The 19,460-nt window shown below is 51.9% G+C and overlaps 1 protein-coding gene across 8 annotated transcripts in view; it reads left to right on the forward strand.

The window, feature by feature from the left end:
- Positions 1-19,375, forward strand: part of ATP2A3 (ATPase sarcoplasmic/endoplasmic reticulum Ca2+ transporting 3) — a 39,656-nt gene extending 20,281 nt beyond the window's left edge. For 4 of the 8 annotated variants that reach the window (XM_045085448.1, XM_045085451.1, XM_045085454.1 and 1 more), the window contains 8 exons: positions 31-366; positions 2,118-2,338; positions 3,234-3,436; positions 4,012-4,097; positions 8,124-8,257; positions 8,701-8,818; positions 9,306-9,423; positions 19,258-19,375. In XM_045085448.1, coding sequence (XP_044941383.1) covers positions 31-366; positions 2,118-2,338; positions 3,234-3,436; positions 4,012-4,097; positions 8,124-8,257; positions 8,701-8,818; positions 9,306-9,423; positions 19,258-19,358 — 1,317 coding nt within the window. In that variant the 3' untranslated portion in view covers positions 19,359-19,375. Of the gene's footprint in view, positions 1-30; positions 367-2,117; positions 2,339-3,233; positions 3,437-4,011; positions 4,098-5,057; positions 5,904-8,123; positions 8,258-8,700; positions 8,819-9,305; positions 9,424-12,429; positions 13,795-19,257 lie in introns of those variants that run through there. The other 4 variants (XM_013050708.2, XM_013050709.2, XM_045085452.1 and 1 more) reach the window with 4 other exon arrangements.
- Positions 19,376-19,460: the final 85 nt, after the last annotated feature.

Genomic DNA, 19,460 nt, shown 5'->3' on the forward strand with positions numbered 1-19,460 from the left:
ACCCCACTTGCATCTGCCCCCTCCCTACAGACGGACCTGACTTTTGTGGGCTGCGTGGGCATGCTGGACCCCCCAAGGCCTGAGGTGGCTGCTTGCATCGCACGCTGCCACCAAGCTGGCATCCGTGTGGTCATGATCACAGGGGACAACAAAGGCACAGCTGTGGCCATCTGCCGCCGGCTTGGTATCTTCGGGGACACAGAGGACGTGGTAGGGAAGGCCTACACAGGTCGCGAGTTCGATGACCTCAGTCCTGAGCAGCAGCGCCATGCCTGTCGCACAGCATGCTGTTTTGCCCGTGTAGAACCTGTGCACAAGTCCCGGATCATAGAGAACCTACAGTCCTTTAACGAGATCACTGCCATGGTGAGGCCACCAGATGGGAGCCTAGTGGAGGTGGGGAGGTGTGGAGGGAACACTGGCCATGGAGCTTATTAGCAAGAGCAACACATACAACCTCTGCCTCTGATTCATTCTTATTTTTTCAAACATTTTATTACAAAAAAAATCTCAAACACAGAAAGAGATGAAAATAGTTTTATAGCAAACACCTGTAATATCTATGATCTAGATTCTACAAGTAACATTCTATTTGCTTTGCAAATACCTATCTATCTATCCAAACTTAGTCCATCTTTTCTTAAATAAATTTCAAAGTAAGTTGCAGACATCAGTACACTTCACCTTCACATAATTTAGAATCCATGCTCTAGAGAGCAGCATTTTTTTGTGGTTCTATTTCTTTTCCTTTTTGAGGCAAAACTTACATGCAATAAAATGCACAGTCTTGAGCATATCATTCATTTGATGTGTTTTGATAAGTGCAGACACACCTTTGCATGTCATCTAAACCCTTATCAAGATGAGGAACATTACTACAGACACAAGAAGTTCCCTCATGTACCTTCCCCAATGGGCTCTCCTCTCACAACAGGGCGTTTTTTTCACCATAAATTGCCTGTCCTAGATTTTCATATGAATGGGATCATATAGTATGCACTCTTGTGTCTGGCTTTTTTCTTCTGAAATTTATCCATGTTTTTTGGGTATCAGTAGATGACTGCTTTTTTATCATTAGTAGCATTCCACCATGTAAATATAACCACAGTTTACCCATTCACCTTTGGATGGACCTTTTGTTTGGGCCCAGTTTTTGTCTCATTCTTCATTACAGACCTATTCGCAACACTGATCTGATTCTTGATCCCAGTCTCACTCCTGACTTAGCCTCTGTTGGCCTTCACCCCCACTCCTTCATCTTGACTTTAATATTAATCTGTGACCCATTCTTGACCTTGACACTGAGTTGGTCATCAATCTTGACTACAGTTGTAACCTGGTTCTTGACTTTATTTTTGACCTTCATGTTGACTTGGTTTCTGACCTTGAACTTGACCATCTTAATCTGATTTTTACTTTGAGCTCAACCCTGTTATGGGCTGCAATCTTGACCTGCACCCTGACCAGATCCTTTACATTGATTTTGACCCCTAACCCAATAATTTATGTAGACCTCAACTTTAAATGGCCTCTAATCTTGACCTTGACTGCATCTCCAACCTTGACTGTGATATCACTCCTGATGTGGACCATAACCTTGATTTGGCATCTGATTTTGACTTGACCTTTACCTTAGTCTAATTTTTAGTTTTGAACCTGAGTCCAGTGTTGACCTTGACCTTCACCTTGGTTCCAAACTTTACCTTAGCTATCACGCCTACCTGGTCCTTTTACATGACCCACAGCCTAGACCTCATCCTTGACTTAACCTTAATTTTGTCCTTAACCTCAATTTCATCTTCTATACCACATCCAACCTGAATTTCATCTCCACCACCATCAGAGATCCACCTTCTTTCCCAAGACCACCTCACCAGGAAGATGAGAACATTCAAACTGATCTCCTCTTCAGAATTGTGCTGCTCTGCAACCCTTGCCTTCCCTTAAGCCTCATTCCCAGCCCAATCTCTAAGTTCATTTTCAACCTCACCATTTTTCTATTCAGCTGTCTGCTTCCTTGGGGACATCTCCTGGGTTTGGGGATAGGCTTAGTTGAGGGGAGTCAAGGAAGGAGAATGAAGTTCCTTAGGCATGATCCTACCTAACTTGGCCCCTAGACTGGAGATGGGGTGAATGACGCCCCAGCCCTGAAGAAAGCAGAGATTGGTATTGCCATGGGCTCTGGCACAGCTGTGGCAAAGTCGGCAGCCGAGATGGTGCTATCAGATGACAACTTTGCCTCCATCGTGGCTGCAGTGGAGGAGGGCCGGGCCATCTACAACAACATGAAGCAATTCATCCGCTACCTCATCTCCTCCAATGTAGGCGAGGTTGTCTGGTGAGGCCCTGTATTTCCTCTTCCCAGCCCTCTGGACCAGCTCTAGGTCACCAAGGGAAATGCCTGATCCTGGGATGGGGTTATAGGGATGGAGGGACACATATCCTGCTCTGGCTGGGGCCTTCTAGGATCTCACCTCAAGGAGGGCAGGGGCAGGAGCTCCTCATCATTCCTCCAGAGGCCTTGGAGTACGTACTCCAGCCCCCAAGGAGGTGCCTAAAAAGTCCCCCATCATCCCTCTAGCCATAAATCCTACATTCAGAGTTGGCAAGATGTGAGAACTAGCTGCTCTTCAGGGCGGTAATGTGTTTACATGTGTACATGAATGTGTGCACACAGCTAATGTGAGCATGATGTGTGTGTACCCAAGTGAAAAGTGTGTGTACACGTGTGCATGTGTGCCTTTGTGAATCTTTGGGCATACATATAAGCACAGAGGATTTGTGCCAGTATATAATTTGTACATTCTCGGGTTCATATGTGAGAGATGCCTATGGGGAATGGTGAGCACATGTTTGCCTGGACACATGTGAATTCTGCCATCTCTACATATCCAGATAAGCATCTAGGTACTTGTGTTTGTGTGATTGTGTAGCCTGTGCTAAAAAAACAACTCTGTGTATGTACTTAGGCATGTGTTGTCCACATGCATACATGCCCTAAAGGAGTTATGGCCTAAAGAGGAGAGGCCTAAAGAGCAGATATGTCCAGGCTCCAGAGCTGAGATTGGGAGCAGGAGAGACTGAGTGCGTGGCAGGACCATGCACACACATCAGAACTAGCAAAGTGGGAAGGGGCTCCTGTGGAGACAGTAGGTGAGCTTCCCAGCCTGGGGTATGAGTAGGAGCAGGACCCTCCAGTTGCTGGGGACTAGAGCCTATGACTCTGGTTCCAGCATCTTCCTCACGGCAATTCTGGGCCTCCCGGAAGCCCTGATCCCTGTGCAGCTGCTCTGGGTGAACCTGGTGACAGATGGTCTACCTGCCACAGCCCTGGGCTTCAATCCACCAGACCTGGACATCATGGAGAAGCTGCCAAGAAACCCTCGTGAGGCCCTCATCAGTGGCTGGCTCTTTTTTCGATATCTGGCTATTGGAGGTGAGTGGGGCCCTCAGTGGAGTTTCTTGAGAGTTTCTATCATTTAGGCTTGCAAAGTACAGATAGTATGACTGAGCCTGGCTTATGCCAAAAGAAATTGTGGACTCATCCAATGGGAAAGACTAGTGCATGCCTCAGGTATGGCTGGATCCAGGCCTCAGTATTGTTGGCACATTTTGGCTCTGCCTCAACTCCATGCTTAGGCAGGTGCCCCTTGGAGTGGAAGGATGGCTGCAGCAGCTGTAGCCCTCATATTTACTCCATTATAACCCCAAATTCAACAGAAGAGAGAGCTATCCCTCAGTAATATGATAAAAGTCTCACGCCTGTTCTTGGCCCACATTGGGTCACCTGCTTATCTCCTAGCTAATCACCATGGCTAGGGGTGTGGCAGATGCTGATTGCCAATCAGGGCCCACCATTGTTACTAGGGACAGATGCTTGCAAACCACAGGACTCAGAGAGGGAGAAGGTGGTTCCCTGACAGAAATTCAGGTGATTATTAGGAAGGGGAAATGGTTGCCAGAAAACCACAGCTAGCCACTAAAGCCAGTTTCCTCCTGTCCTCCTGGCAGTGTACGTGGGCCTGGCCACGGTGGCTGCCGCCACCTGGTGGTTCCTTTATGATGCCGAGGGACCTCATGTCACCTTCTACCAACTGGTAAGCAAGGACGGCCAGGGACCATGTTGGGATTATTTCTGAGGTAGAACTCACAGCCCAAGTAGTTGTTGGAGTTCCAGGGGAAAGGGATCTGTAACCCCATGGTTGGCCATGGCTGTCCCTCCCTACCCCCATACACATACATAGCCATCCACCATCTAAAGAGCTAATCTCAGAAGCCACTGGAAACGACTAGAGATAGCAACCCAGCTCCTGAGCCAGAGAGGTGGTTACTCCTTCTCCCATTCATTTGGTTAGGGGACTAGCAAGGGGCGTACCTGTGCAGAAGTATCTTACCTTTATCAGGGAACCCCTGATAAATTGAGGGCTGTAAATGAGGGCTCAGAAATATGAACCCCTGAAAGGTAAAACTTCAGGCAGAGGGTCGAAGAAAGGGGACTGAGAGTGGAAGGAAGGAATCTGCCAGGCTCCTCCTCCACCTCTTTAACAACACGCTTCTCGAGAAAGGAATCCACTGACCTCTTAAAGTCACCCGGTTAGCAGGTGCCCACAACAGAGCTAGCTTAGCTCAGCATAGCTCTAGAAGCAAGCAAGGAGACCCCTCAGCAGCTGTCTGTCAGTCTGTCCCTCTGTCTGGGCATTTCCTTTTTTTATTTTTAAAGATTTATTTATTTATTTGAGAGAGAGAGAGAATAAACATGGGGTAGAGAGGAAGAAGGGAAAGGAAAAAGAATCCAAGCAGACTCCATGCTGAGTACAGAGCCCAATGCGGGGGTAGATCTCACAATGCTGAGATCACAACCTGAGCCAAAACCAAGTTGGGCACTTAACTGACTGCGCCACCTGGGCACCGCTGCCTGGACATCTCCTTTACCTCAAAGAATGTTTGCACCAGATCTCTAGCAAAGCCAGTTGTGAATTTTTCATTTAAAGCTGAGAGCTGCAGGGATTTAGGATCTTCTTCCTCTGAGTGTACCTGTCTTTGTTACCTTCTTGTAGATAGAAGAGCTCAAAGGGGGTACCTGACCCTTTGCCATGTCACCGGCTGTCATCTGGGAGGCTCTGTGATTTCGGACATTATTGCAGTATTCACATCTAGGTACAGTTAGCTCAGGGACACTTTCCTGGTACCCACTAGCCCTCAAGCATGTGGGCTCTCCGTCCTGGCAGCAGTGCAGAGCATAGGCCTGCACTCTCATCCCAAAGGCTGATGCTCCCCAGTCCTTGCCAGAAAGGCAACTCAGGCCAGCCTCAGGCACCCTTTGCTCATTTAGCTCCTACGGGAGCAGCAACGTATAGAACAATGGTGTGCTGACCACCCTGTCTATGCCTTCTTCCAGCACTCTCTCTATTACCCTCCTTTATCAATAGCTCTCAAACATCCCAGGACAGCCCACCCCCACCCTGATCTTTCTTCTGAGCATAGTCCCATGTATCCAGCTGGGTATCTCCTCTGGGATATCCTACAGGCCCATTGCACTTACCAAAATCAAATCTATCACCTTTCCCCAGATAATCCCTTTCCTTTACCCCCATCTCTGTTCTACTGCTGACCTGGCCACCCATGCCAGACAGCTGGAGGTCATACCCCACACCCACTATTCATTAGTCCCCAGTCCCGTTGGTGCCACCTTACCAACTGTCTTCAGGTTATTCCATTTCTCATTTATCCATCTGGCCAAGAAATGGCTAGTAAGCATCAACTGGATGCCAGTCACCAAGCAGACCAAGGCTCTGCAAAGACCTGGGAAGAGCATGGAAGTAGCAGTCACATTTTAAGGTGAAAAGCTTCAGCCGGGGACCTGGGTGGCTCAGCTGGTTAAGCGACTGCCTTCAGCTCAGGTCATGATCCTGGGGTCCTGGGATCGAGTCCCACATTGGGCTGTCCCTGCTCTGTGGGGAGCCTGCTTCTCCCTTTCCTTTCGGCCTAGTATTCCCTATCTTGTGCACGCTCTCTCTGTATCAAATAAATAAATAAATGGAATGAATAAATAAAATCTTTAAAAAGAAAACAAAAGAAAATCTTTAGCCAAAAATATACAGGTGGCTGTGGGACTTGGAGGTGGTCAATGGTTAGACCTAAGGTGGAACTTTCAGCTACGGTTGTTGGAGTTTCAGCAGAGCTGCCTAGAACCGCCCTTGGTTCCTGAAGGAAGCTGTCAAAAGGCAGCAGAGTGGTTAAGAGCACAGAGCATGGAGCCTAGTTCTGCCGCACACTAGCTGTATAACTTTGGACAGTCTATTTAACGTCTCAGTTAGTTTCCTCATCTATAAAATGGGTAATAATGGTCCCCGCCTCAGCCTCATAAGGCTGTCAGGACGATGAACGGAGTGATTTCTTGTAAAGTGCTTAGACCAACATTTGGCACGTAGTAAGAGTTGTGTAAGTATTTATTATATTAATGAAACACAAGAAGGCCGTGTAGGATGAGGTAAATAGGAAATAGCCAGGGAAGCAAAGGGAAGGAGTAGGCAGAACAGTGGCGTCACCCAGAGAAATCAAGCCCCCACCCCCACAAGGCTCACAATGAACCTATGAGACCAAAGTTCCAGCCTTGAGTACCTTCTAATAAACAATTCAAGAGGCCACACCATGACTCATGACCAGGGGCACAAACCCAGAAGGTCTGAAAGGGCAGGGCGTTTTTCTATAGCAACATCTCGCTATGATCCTGTTTGTCCTTTTTTTTGCCCTGCACATGCATGAGGCAGGCTCTAGGCTTGCACAAGCTCAAGTGGAAGGTGTGTACACTGCACTTGAATGCACATGTCTGCGTAGGCCATTAAGATCTGGGAAAGTGGGGCCTGACCAGAGTGGTACAATACGAAGTGGCCCTTGGTCCTCCTGTTCTCTGGGTGGAATCAAATGCCAGGACATTTTCTTTGCTCTATGATCAGTGCCAAATAAAAACAAGCACTTGTTCCAGATACTGGAGCTTGATTTTGGAGAAACTCTCCCTGTTGATTTAAATGAGACCAGGATCTCCATCTCTTTGTTAAAGTAAGAAATCTAACCAAGCTGTAGTCTTTTAGAAATTTTCATCCTGCATGAGAGAGAAGAGGAAAGTGCTAGCGGCCCCTTCTGGCTGACAGTCACCTTACCCATATTTATGGAGTGTGGGAAAACGGATCTAGTTACTGGACAGGAGCTCCGACAGCCTGTCATCGTATATAGATTTCTCTACGAGGGTGGATCCAGGTTTTAAACCTTTAGCTGAAAAGATCTCTGTGTTCAGATGATAGTCCAGAGAACAAATTTATGTTACTGGAAGAAGGAAGCTGTTTAACTGTTACATTCACACTCATCCCAGTATTGTGGAAGAAAACAGAGTCGTTCTCACGCATGTCCTCAGCTCAGCATCTTATCACAGCAGAATCTGTAAGCGAAGTCTATGAACAGGAAGAGCACTGTCCCCTAGGACTGCAGCGGCAGTGGCCACATCCTCTATAGAGCCCTGAGATCTTGTTGTTAATTATGAAGAAGCCATGTAGTAAGCCTGCACCTAGCAATTCATTAATCCACATTGTAAGCAAAAGGCGAGTCTGGTAGAGCTCAATTTCAGTGGCAGAAATGGAGGGAGATATGAATGGAATCTTACTTAATAGCACCAAAGGTGAATTCTATTCAAGCAATTTGGCTGATTGGATTTCATGTACATTTACTTATTCCGTGGTCCCAGTAAGTCACCACCCCCACTCCTGCACCTCCGATATTCCAGGCACCTTCCGGGTAGAGCCCCCATATCCTCCTCCCTCTCAGCCCGGGGCCCTCTTCTGTCCCCCCCATCCTAATGCTAGCTGATCTCCCTCTGTCCCTCCATACTCCTGCCCCACAATGGCCTGCCTTTTTCTCCAGCACCATGTAGCCCCTCCTTGGGCCCCATCCTGGATCAATGCCCCTCCTTGGGCCCACCACACCCGCACAGCAGCACTTTGCCCAGTGGTTGTATTATGTTCTCAGATGGGGGTTGAAGATGGAGCCAGGCTTCCCTCTTCCCACACACTGGCCCCTCCCCTGATCACTGTTTTCCCGAACCCCACCCCACCCCACCTTGGTGCCCTCAGAGGAACTTCCTGAAGTGCTCCAAGGACAACCTGCTCTTTGCTGACATTGACTGCGAGGTCTTCGAGTCACGCTTTCCCACAACCATGGCCTTGTCTGTGCTGGTGACCATTGAAATGTGCAACGCCCTCAACAGGTGGGCTAGGCAGAGGGCCTGGAGCTGGGGCTGAGAGAGGGGGAGTGAGGCCTAAGTTGGGAGGAGGATCAGGGGGGTCGGGATTAGGGCCTAAGTGTCAGAGGGTCCCAGAGTGGCTTTTGAGAGTAAGTGGGGCCAGAATTGAGATTTAGGGAACAAAGAAGACCATGATCGGGGCCTGAATAAATAGAAGGGCCAAGATTGGGTCTGAGGGACAGAGAAAGGGCATCCAAGCCCTGGGACAGGCCACTGGGGGCTGAGCAAATAACTGTGACCCACCCCTTCTGGCTACACTGGCCTCCCAGAAGTGCTCCAGCCTACAGGCCCAATTAGGGAAATGCTGAAGCCCAGGCCGCCCCCACGCCTCCCCATGGGTGGATGGCTGCCCACAGCAGGGCATGCTCACGTCCGGGCCTGCAGTGAGCACCCTGTGCCCTCGGCAGTGTCTCAGAGAACCAGTCATTGCTGCGGATGCCACCCTGGCTGAACCCTTGGCTGCTGGCCGCTGTGGCCATGTCCATGGCCCTGCACTTCCTCATCCTACTGGTGCCACCCCTGCCCGTGAGTTTCCACCCTGCCCCAATCCTCTTCTGTGACAGGGTCCAAGCCCTCCTGCAACAGCCTGGCCCTGGGTTGGTCACTGGGCCTCTCTGGGCCCTTTTGCATGGAGGACTGGGAGTGGAGACATCTTAAGGTGCTTGGTACAGACAGCTTGTGCCTTGGGGACCCTCAGATTTGGGGAACTGAAGAGGCAGGGATAAGACCTCTTGCTATGGGGACTCTCCCGAAGCCAGGGTGGGAGGAGACTATGTTCCTCCCCAGTGCAGAATCCCGCCCACTTATCCGATAGGACCAGGAAGATTCGGTAATTGGGTGAGAGCGGGGGAGGGCAGGCACTGCTGGTAGAGGAACCAGGGTAGACAAAGACCTGGAGGTGGGACCTCAAGGAGCGTCCTGAAATTGCTCATGAGGAGTCCATTGTAGCCCAAGTGTATGATGCAGATAGATTGTGGGGGCATACCTTTAACCACCCCTCCCCCCGCCGCAGCTGATTTTCCAGGTGACCCCACTGAGCGGGCGCCAGTGGGTGGTCGTGCTCCAGATATCTCTGCCTGTCATCCTGCTTGATGAAGCCCTCAAGTACCTGTCCCGGAACCACATGGATGGTGAGTGGGAAGCTCCAGACCCTCCCCACCCTGCTTGTCTCCAGCCTGCTTCCCTGCCCCGCTCCCTGCCTGCCTCCGCTCCCAGGCTGCAGCCTCCCTGTCTGTCCCGGAAAAGAAGTATTCTTGGATCAGTAAGTGGGGGACAAGGAGGGGCTCTGCTCTGGTGACTAGGGCCTGTGGTATCAGCAGGGTCTTGTGCTATAGGGGCCAAGAGCACCGCTCAGAGCCCTGCTACCTCCTTCTCCTCACTTGCCACCAAACCCTGCATGGCCAGGCCCCCTGGACCCTTCTTTGGGCCTTGGCCTCTAACCCCTCTGAACCCAGCCTGTCTTTAGGCAGGCATTCTCAGGACAGTCTCCCGGGCATGGAGTGGGCAGCTACTGACCACCTCTGGGACCCCAGACCACACTGGATTGGCCTCTTTGGTGTCACCTCATAGGAGGGTAGATGAGGGGGTTCTCTGTTTCTGAGCTCACAGCTCTGGGTCTACCTTAATCTGGTACTGGAGGGAAAATGGCAGAGTCAGGGTTGGGGGCAGGGTCGTGGGGGAAGCTGGGGACCCCTGCTGGCAGAGGAGCCTCAGAGAGTGGGTGATTCTGAACCTCCCGAGGGTGAGGGAGCCAGGATCTTCTCACTGTCAGAGGTGCTTAGAGTGAGAAGCAGGGGCAAAAAAAAAAAACCCTCCCTGTTCCTGGGAGTGTGAGCCAAGGCAGTAGCCCCCAGGCCAGGCTGCTGCGGAGGGTCTGGATTAGGCCCAGCAATGGCCAAGGCCTGCCCTGGAGCAGCTGGGTCCTTGAGGGCCATCTCTGGCAGGAATGTGTCGCAGCTTCGGGAGGGAGCCTGAGTTGGAGGGTCTATAAATAGATCACGTGCTTGTCATTCCATAGGGGCCAGGGCAATCAATCGGCTCCTATCTCCCACGCTGGCCAGTGCTCCTGGGTGCTGCAAACATTTTATCTTCTTAAAGAGGCCAAACAAAACAAGTCAGCCTCCTCTCTCTGGGGAAGCTGGCCCACCGCAGGTCTGTCCATAGCAGACACACACAGAGGGGCTTACCTGAGGGTAAAAGTAGGTACTCAGCCAATGCAAGACCTTGTTAGAGCACATGGGTGAGGAAGCAGGAAGCAAGGCAAGGCATTTTGCCCCCTGTATGGTTCCTTCTGACCCACTCACTGCGGATACTCCTCGGGAGCTGAAGAAAGTGAAATGGGTCGATCACCTAAAACTCTGTCCTTAGGAGCCCAGGACCTCCACATTTCTGGCTGAAGCCCGGAGGTGGTCTACCAGGAAATCCATCCACCAACCTTGATCACACTAACTCACTTGAGAAGTCAAGCCTCATTGGCAGCTCACGCAGCTTCTCTGTCTTCCTTGAGAGCTTTCCGTAGCAGCCACAACTGCCAAGGAGTTCAGCACACTTTCTTAAGAAAACTTAGAAAATTTCTTAGCCAATGGGGAAGAGCCTGTGTCTCGGGCACTGTTCAGTCCCAGCTGCTGGATGGTGGAGGATTTGGGAGGGGGCCCCTAACAGGATGGGGCAGGTTGGAAGGAGCAATCCCTGCTGGGCCAAGGGTTGGAGGTGATTTCTAGAAGAGACAAGTCCGAGCAGAGGTTTGAAAGGGGAGGATGGAACTTGGTGGAGAAAGAGCTAAGCAGCATGGTTTGGCGTCTCTAGTGGGGCTGGGGACTCAGAGTGCAAGGTAGAGAAGTAAGGCTAGAGTGTGAAAAGGGCCTTGAATGCCAGGTTAAGGACTCTGGACATTATCTTCAAGGCAGTGAGAGCCACAGATGGGTGGAAGCATGGAAGGGACTGGGATAACATGGAGGACACATGGGAGGGGCAAGGCAGGGAGGCTGATGGGTTGTGTTGAGCTGATCTGAGGGCAGACAACTGAGTCCAGCCCAGAGTGAGCTGGTTCTGGGCAACACCTCCACCTCCACCATGAACCTGAGATGTTGACTATGGTCTGGTGAGGCTTGGCTTGAGAGGGTGGTGTCCTGTTCTAGGGAGTGGCTGTGGGCCCACAGGAAAGACTTGGGCTGGGCATCTGTGGCCACATCTGAGAGGTGGAGTGCTGTGTGCCTGCTGTAAGCCAAACAGCTTTGCCCTGTGTGGCTGCAGTCCCTCGGGCCTCCTAAAGCCAGATGGCGCGGGGGTGAGAGACGGGACCCTGTTGCATTCCCAAGCCAGCCTGGTGGCCTTTTAGGGAAGTTTTGCTGAGGCTTGATGCTTGCAGCTTCCCTCTGATTTATGAGGGATGTGTCCTGGGGAGAATTGCATACGCCCAGTCAGCTCCAGGGGGTAGGTGAGGGGTGGGGGGGGTCCCCTTGCCCCGTCTCTTGGCTGTACCCAGTTGTGGCTGAGCAGCTATCAAGCAGAAGCCAGTGGGCCAGACTGAAGTGAGAGGAGGCCTGGAGAAACTAAGTGGGGACAGATCTGGGAGAGTCCAGGATACAAGGTGGGCTTGCATTTTATTCTGAAGGCAATAGAGAACCACCAAAGGGATTGACAGCTTGGATTTGTAGTGTGATGCCAGGGAGTGTGACGGTGAGGTAAGAGGGGGCTAAGGGCAGGGCTGAGAGGACCTGAAGCCTGGGGGCAGCAGGAGAAAGATGAACTCAAGAGGCGTAGGTAGAATCAGCAGGCCTGAGTGTATGAGATGAATGAAGCATTGATATCACCAGATTCTGGGTCTCATCCTACTGGGTAGTTACCTCCCAAACTAAAAATCAAGAGGAAAATATGCCCTGGGCTGGGCTGGGGTTGTTGATAGAACATGTGGAATGGAAGAGGCCCCGTGGACTTCAGAGAAATGTGTCTGGGCATCATCTGGACATGTGGGGCACATCAGGAGACACAGTGGAACTGGGGATCCCCTGATCAACGCTATGGGAGAATGCAGCTATCCCAGGAGAAATGGAGGATGGAAGGAGCTAGAAGGAACCAGTGTGGGTACGCACTGTCACACATACATCTCTCAGTGTACTCTTGGGTTTTTCTTCCAGAAGAAAAGGACCAGAAGTGAATTCTGGGAACAGTGGAATCTCCGGTGTGTACCTCAGACTGATGATGCCCAGGCCTTCCCCTCTGCTCTCCACACTGCCATCACGTTCATCGCTTGCTCACCGGGCCCTGCCAAGAGTCTCTGCCCCTGCTTCCATACACATGGGGGCTCTAGAATTCATGTCTTTGGGACTCTCCTGGGAAGTTCACCTATGAAGCTCTAGCCCAGGAGCTACAGCCTGGGTGGGGGGTTGGGGAGGATCTGCCCAGAAGCCAGAGCTGGCAGTCAGTCCAGACATGCAGAGCCCTCTACCCCCAAATCCATGAGCACACTCTGGAGCAGGCACCCTCTTGCTTGGAGGCTGGTCATTTACTTGGTGACTGGTGCCTCTACACTGATGGAGGACTCCCAGAGTTCTTGCCAGCTCTGACCTCTTGCTTAGTGATTGGTCTGGGGCCTGGTCAGTAAGCGAGTGAAGTGGGGGAAACATCTGGGCCCAGCTGTGCACAGCAAGGGCAGACAACCCCCCTCCACTCTGTTTCCACAAACAGAGGGCTCATGAGGGCTTGAGCCTCTTACTGTTTATCTGTACAGGGGATTAAAGGGTCAGAGAGAGGGACATGGTAGTAGGGGAAGGGGGCTGGGCAAGGATCCCCTTCCCGGGAGACAGCTGGCTTGTCTGCCTTGCTCTGGGCACTCCCAGACTCAGAGTTCCTGTCCTAAGCAAATGAGAGACATGCCAAGTCTCTCTCGGTGCTGCCTAGTCTGCCTAGCAGAGGACGGATTTGCCCTTCATGTCCCTGGTGCCTAAGAACCCAGACATCCTTGGGTACCTAATCACTGTGCCCTTTCAGCCCAGCCCTGTGTGCACCATCCCACAGTCTGCATGGCTGGGTGGTTCTGAGTGCCCTAGACTCTTGGCCTCACTCTTTGCCCCCAACCCTACATCCCCACGTGTTGAAAGGATGTCAATGAGAATGGCTAGTTACCCAAGGGCACTTCCTTTCCCTCCCTCCTTGGTGGAGGAATGCCTGTCACATCATGTCAAATGATGGGAAAAGTGTTTGATGGACCCAAATGTTCTTCTAACTCAGCTTTTGCCCCTTTGGCAAAAATCAGGCAAATGGGCTCCAAGTACCGTGGCCTCTTCTTCTCCTCCCTCCCCTGTGCCCTCCAAGTCTCCAGAGAGGCCATAAGAGATGCAGGGTTAGGCAAGCCTCCCCTGGGAACCAGCCCACAGAGATTCTCTGTTTCTTTCCTGCTGGAGGGAAGGCAGTCTTTGAAGTGGGGGAGGATGGCAGGGCTCTGTACCCATCTGTTGACATGCAGCCAGTAGAGAAATAAAGGTTGAGTGCCTGGGGCAACAGAGGACCGTCACCTTCTGTTTTCCTAGAGAGTGGTTCCACCATCCGCCTGTGTGTTCACCTGGGTTCCCACAACCCACACCCACTCACATCAGGAAACTGGAGCCAGGGTCTGGGGTTCCCACATGGCCAGCCAGGGATTGCTGTCTTCTAAGACAAGACCCAGGAGATGCACTGATTTCCTGACCCACACTCAAAGGGCAGATGCACGACTCTGCTCACAGAGACAGCACTTGATAGTTTGTGTATGTGTTCAAAGCCCTTTGCACATGTTAAGATTCAAATGTCGTCACTGGGGAAACAGGCTGGGAGGGGTTCATGATGGCCTGGGGCAGGGCTAGGCCTAGAGCCAAAGTATCAGGAGCCTCCAGCCCTGGCCATTCCCTAGGTCCTACATCTCTCCCTGAGGTTTCTCTCTCTGTTTACTTGCCCTCTTTGAACCCCAGGATGCCATTGACTTCTTGCCCTCCTAGGCCCAGCTCAAGAACACCTCCCCAAGGCTTCCCTCAACTCAGATTGTCCAGGGACCTTGGAGAGGTTGCTTGGTGTTCATTCCTGACTCACTCAGGCAGCCCTACTCTCTAGGAGCAGGGACTCTGTGGCACGAATAGCGATATATCCCTGTCTCCTTCCTCTCCTTCCTCTGGAGGGTAGATTCACTCATGAAGTTTCTGTATCTAATCTTCTGCCCAGCTGCCCTGCAAAGGGAAATCAGGCCCTGCCCAAAGATCCAGAGGCAGGACTGACTATGTGATTTGTGGGGCTCAGTGCAAAATGAAAATGTGGATCCCTTGTTTAGCAATTAAGAGTTTCCTAGCAGGGACAGCAGAGTATGAAAACGAAATGCAGGGCCTTTCTGGGCACGGGGGTTCTGTGCAGCTGCCTAGGTGCTATGTCTGGAAGAGACAAAACACACCTTCAGGAGCTCCTGGGGTTTATTTCTGGGAAGGGCAACATTTGGTGCATAGTTCACAGTAGGAGCCAAGGATGGGCAGAAGGCTTCTTCCTTCTGCACAGTCCATCCGGGAGGCCCCCCAGATCCCAAAACCATTCCATACGCCTCATCTCCCTGGGCACCCGACTGACTCCTTTAGGTGGGCCAGGCAGGGGTGAGGGCCCCATCTACAGATGAAGACCCCAAAGGTCTCTAAAAGCCTGACTGTCTAGCTGGTTCCATCATGGCGGTCAGAGCATGGAGCGGAGATGGGTTTGGAGGGTTGGCTAGGAGACAGACCAACTTTGCTACTCCCATCAGCTGCTGGAGCTCATAACCAGCCTGCACAAGTGCAGCCCTGCCAGTCCACAGCATGGAGCCTCGCAGGTCAAGATTGAGCAGCCAAGGTAAACAGAGGTTTCCTACCTCACAGCCACTCACCCAAGAGGGAATTCCAGGGCAAGCCCTGGCACACTTCTCACTGGCTCAGGGAGGCAGCTGCCAAAATGCCCAAGGCCTCACCCTGCCCCCTCCATCGGCCCCTGTTGTGCTATTCCCCATGCCTCCCACACTGTACCCCACAGAGGGGTAGGAGAGACTCTGTTGGGGGCTCACTGGGAGGAATGGAAGGGCAAAATTAGGAAATGAAGACCTAATCCGCACACAAAGAGCTGAACCCTGGGAGTTTTACTCATCATAGCCCCAAACCGGAAACAACCAAAATAACCATCAACAGGAGACGGGCAAGCTGTGGTATGCCCACACAACAGAATACTGCTCAGCAATCAAAAGGAGCAGACTACAGCTCTATGCCGCAGCGTGGATGAAGCTTAACCCCTTGTGCTGAGTTAAAGAAGCTCGTACTGTGCAATTCCACCTCTGTGAATGTCTAGAAAAGGCAAAGCAAATCTGTAGTGACAAAACAGACCAGTGATTGCCTGGGTCGGGGAGGGATTGGCAGCGAAACAGCAGGTGCGAACATTCTAGGGTGACAGATGATGATGCCAGGGGTTATATGCATTTGTCAAAACTCATTAAAGTGTGTGTCTACAATGGGTACATTTTACTGTACATCAATTATACCTCAATACAGCTTGATTTAGAAGAAAAGAAAGAGGTAGGAGCCAGAGGAGGGGGGTGGGCATGTGGCTGCCATGGGTGTTAGAGGTTTCAGCAACCTCAGGAGGCAAGGAGGCAAGTCTCCCAAGGGGTGTTCAGTGTTTGAGGGGCAGGGAGCTGGATGAGCCCCAAGGAGTCCCCACATTCCAGGGACAGGAAGAGGACGGGGACCAAGAGGAAATGTCCCAAAAGGATGGAGAAGAACCAGAGGGTTATGATGGCTCAGATGCTGGGGAGAAGGAGCTCATAGTTGGGGGTGGGGATGGTTAGAAAAGGCCGGAGGAGCTGTGCAAGGTCTAGGCAAGAGGAGAAACAAAGCACGAGGACCTCTGCTGCAGCTTCCCTATAGATCCCCATTCCCACAACCTCCCTTTGACAGTCTCTGTTAGGCTGACCCAGGGCCCTACTCTAGCCAGCATCTAAGGGGCTGAGTGGCACTGAGTGAGCCCTGGGACACTGACATGCCCAGCGTGGGGAATTGGACTGAAGTCTGTAAGCAGAGGTGTCATCCCCACAACCTTGGGATGCCGAATGGCTAAGGAGACCCACTGGAATCTGTGCCAACCCCCTTGAGGGCCTGGGTTGGCCTCCAGGGTGGACACAGGCCCCCTCCACACTCCACAGAACTGCTAAATTTAGCCAGGCAGAGAAGGCTGTCCTGGGTCTGAGGGCTTGGCAGCATTGCCTTGTCTCCCTACAAGGTCTGGCCCACTACCGGAGCTGGCCACTCGGCCTTTGGGCTTATAAGGCAGGTCTAGCAGCTCTCAAGTGCTGGAGTCTTGGGGTGGGCTCTTGGCCAAACTCTCAGACTTTGGGGAGCCTCCTTTCCAGCCACAAGCAGACATGGGAGCTATTTGGGCAAGCCACTCAATTTCTAGAGCCTCAGTTTCCCTATCTGTAAAATGGGGGTTCCAGTACCTACTTCAGGGGGACTGTTTTAAAAAAGAAATCTGCTCAGTATGAAAGTACTGTGTCCTCTGTAAACTCTGACCCTGGCCCTGCTCATCTTTGTACCACCCCCTGACGATGCCTAGAATAATCACAGATGTCTGTTCTTGGGGATGCCAAGAGTTGGGGCAAGGAGGGAAAGCATAGGCCTGGATGGAAAGGTGTATTTTAGAATCAGTGAAAGAGGTATTGGTCCTAGCAGCTGCCTGTTGTACTCTGGCAAAGTTATTAGCAAAAAAAGAGATTTATAATTGGGAAGATGAATATAATTGCTCTTATTTCTTTTTATTTTGGGCATGCTTTGGATATGACCATCCCAAATGAGATAGTCCCCCATGATAGTCTGTTTGCTAACTGTCAGGGTCAGAACTGAGGCTCTAACAGGAGCACAGGAGCACACACAGGTGTGTGTTTCCAAGCAAGGGTGTCTGAGTATCTAAGGAGACCCATCGGAGCCTTGTGCTGAACTGCTTGAAGACCTGGGCTGGCCTTTGGGATGGGCACAGGCCCCTCTGTGGTCCAGTGGTTGCTAAATTTAGCCAGGCAAAGGAAGCCATCTTTCCATTAGTCCATCTGTCAGAAGCCTGGCTCCTTGGAAGTGGGGAGAGGGGGTGATGGAGGAGGTGGATGAGATCATGGTGATGATGTGAAAAGGGCAGGTGCAGATTGGAGAATGACTGTCTGACTTCCTTTCCTCTCCTTCCTCCCCTCTGCCCACCTCATCTAGTGCCTGTTACCCTCCTGAATGTTCAGGAATCATGGGTGGAGGGGGACACAGAGACAGCTCCTGTACAGCGTTAGCACCCACCCCCATGCTTGATTGCGAGCAATTCACGTCCTGGGACCTGCTATCCCAAGAGCCATGGGATCAACCTGGAAAGGGAATAGGCCGTTTTTTTCTGGGATCAAGACCAGGCCAAGAGGACATGACACCCACAGGCCTGGCTCCTAGCATCTCTGGATTTTTTCTTTAGAAAGCCCAGGATATGGTTCTGACCTGCCCCTCTTGAAGGTAATGTTGGACAGACAGTTGGGCCTGATTGATGAGGCTGATCTGTTTGAGTGGGGAGATTGGTCTAGGGTGCTGAAGGGGCCATGGGCTTGCCCTCTGTGGAGGCCCTTGCTGCCAGGAAAGCAGCTCTACTCAGACAGGCGGCTGGGATTTCCAGCCCCAAAGCCTGGCTCCTTGCCTAGAGCAATTTCCCAGTTAAAGGCTTGCCAGGAAGAAGATTCCTATCAGCCTTCATAGTGAGGCACCTTGGACTGCAGGGGAGTTACCCACACCCCCAGGGGACACCCAGCCTCCATCTCCCATCTCCAGAGGAAGCCCCAAGAACACCTGGCAGGGTTGATGGCCAACAAGGGAGGCCTTCCTGCTTCAAGTTGAGGCCTCTAGTACTGCTTAGAGTGAGCTTGGGCGATTCATTTCTCCTCTCTGAGTTCATTTCTTCATCTGCAAAATAAGGCATTGGGTCAGGGGAGACCTCCAGCTCTAGGGCTCCAAAAGCAAATGTAATACCTCTGTCCGGCCCCCAGTCCCCTGGGGCCCTTGCATTCATGCCCTGGGCTGTGGTTGAAGACAGGGTCTGCAGAGGGTCTATACCTTAAGATCAATAATAGCCTCAGGATTTTGTCCTCAGTGTTGTTGGGACCCATCCCCTTGGGGCCTCTACCAAGGAGGGGAATCCCGTTATCATCCCCATTTCATAGATGAGGATGCAAGCTCAGACTGGTGAGGCAAGTTACCCAAGACCTCGAAGGCAGCTAGCAGCAGAGCCAATGATATTAACTGAGGCTGTCTGATGTCAATGTCAGGCTTTCCCACTTTTGTCCCAGGAGCCCAGTGGCAGTAAGTGGCCCCTGAATCTTCTAGGCACTTGCCTCCTTCTGCTTGTTTTTTGGGAGGTGGAGATGTGGCTGGGACAGAACAAATGATGGGAGAGAAGAGAGGAGCTGTAGAGATGCCAGCCAATGCTAAGGTTGACTGGGCAAAGGCCAGGCTTGGACTCAGAGGGACAGGTGGACGGAAGCTGGGCTATAAGGACAGAGGTGGGGGTCTTGCTGCAGGCACTGGAAGTATCAGACAGCTGATACTTCCAGAAATGGCCCTGCTTCCTCTTCTGCTCTCCTGGCCACAAACCCCCCAGAGACTGAGCTCCCCACCTGGGGACACAGGTAGAACGGGGAGGATGTTTGGATTTCGGAATGGGTCCCTGGTTTGGCGAAGGCTTCAGCCTGAGGCCACTCCACCCAAGTCCTGGCCTTGTTCTGTTCCCCCAGGTTCATGGGGGGCTGGCAGCTTTATCTTTGCCTTGTGACGGGTGGCCCGTGGTTTCCTGCCAACAGCTCCTCTTTCCGGAGGCTCAGCAGGGCCCAGGCGGAGCCAGAAGGAGCTGTGGGGTTGGACTTGGGTGGCCCCAGCAGCCCCGCCCCCATCTATCTTTGGGAATTTATTTGTCCACAGAAGCTGCTGGCCCGCAGTCCATTGCCTGCCAGGGGCCAAGAGCTGCTCTGATCACCCAAGGATTCTATTTTTCAAGCCAAGTGCCTTCAACTGACCCCTGACTCCTGACCTCTGGCCCCAGCTGCCCTATCCTGCCCTACCCTTCCTAAGGGGCCAGGAAGCCCCCCGGGCTTCCACTGTAGACGTGGGCATTGACACCCGGC

This window comes from Mustela putorius, unplaced genomic scaffold (genome assembly GCF_011764305.1).
Source record: "Mustela putorius furo isolate JIRA1106 unplaced genomic scaffold, ASM1176430v1.1 tig00000867_pilon_pilon_pilon, whole genome shotgun sequence".
Classification (NCBI taxonomy): domain Eukaryota; kingdom Metazoa; phylum Chordata; class Mammalia; order Carnivora; family Mustelidae; genus Mustela; species Mustela putorius.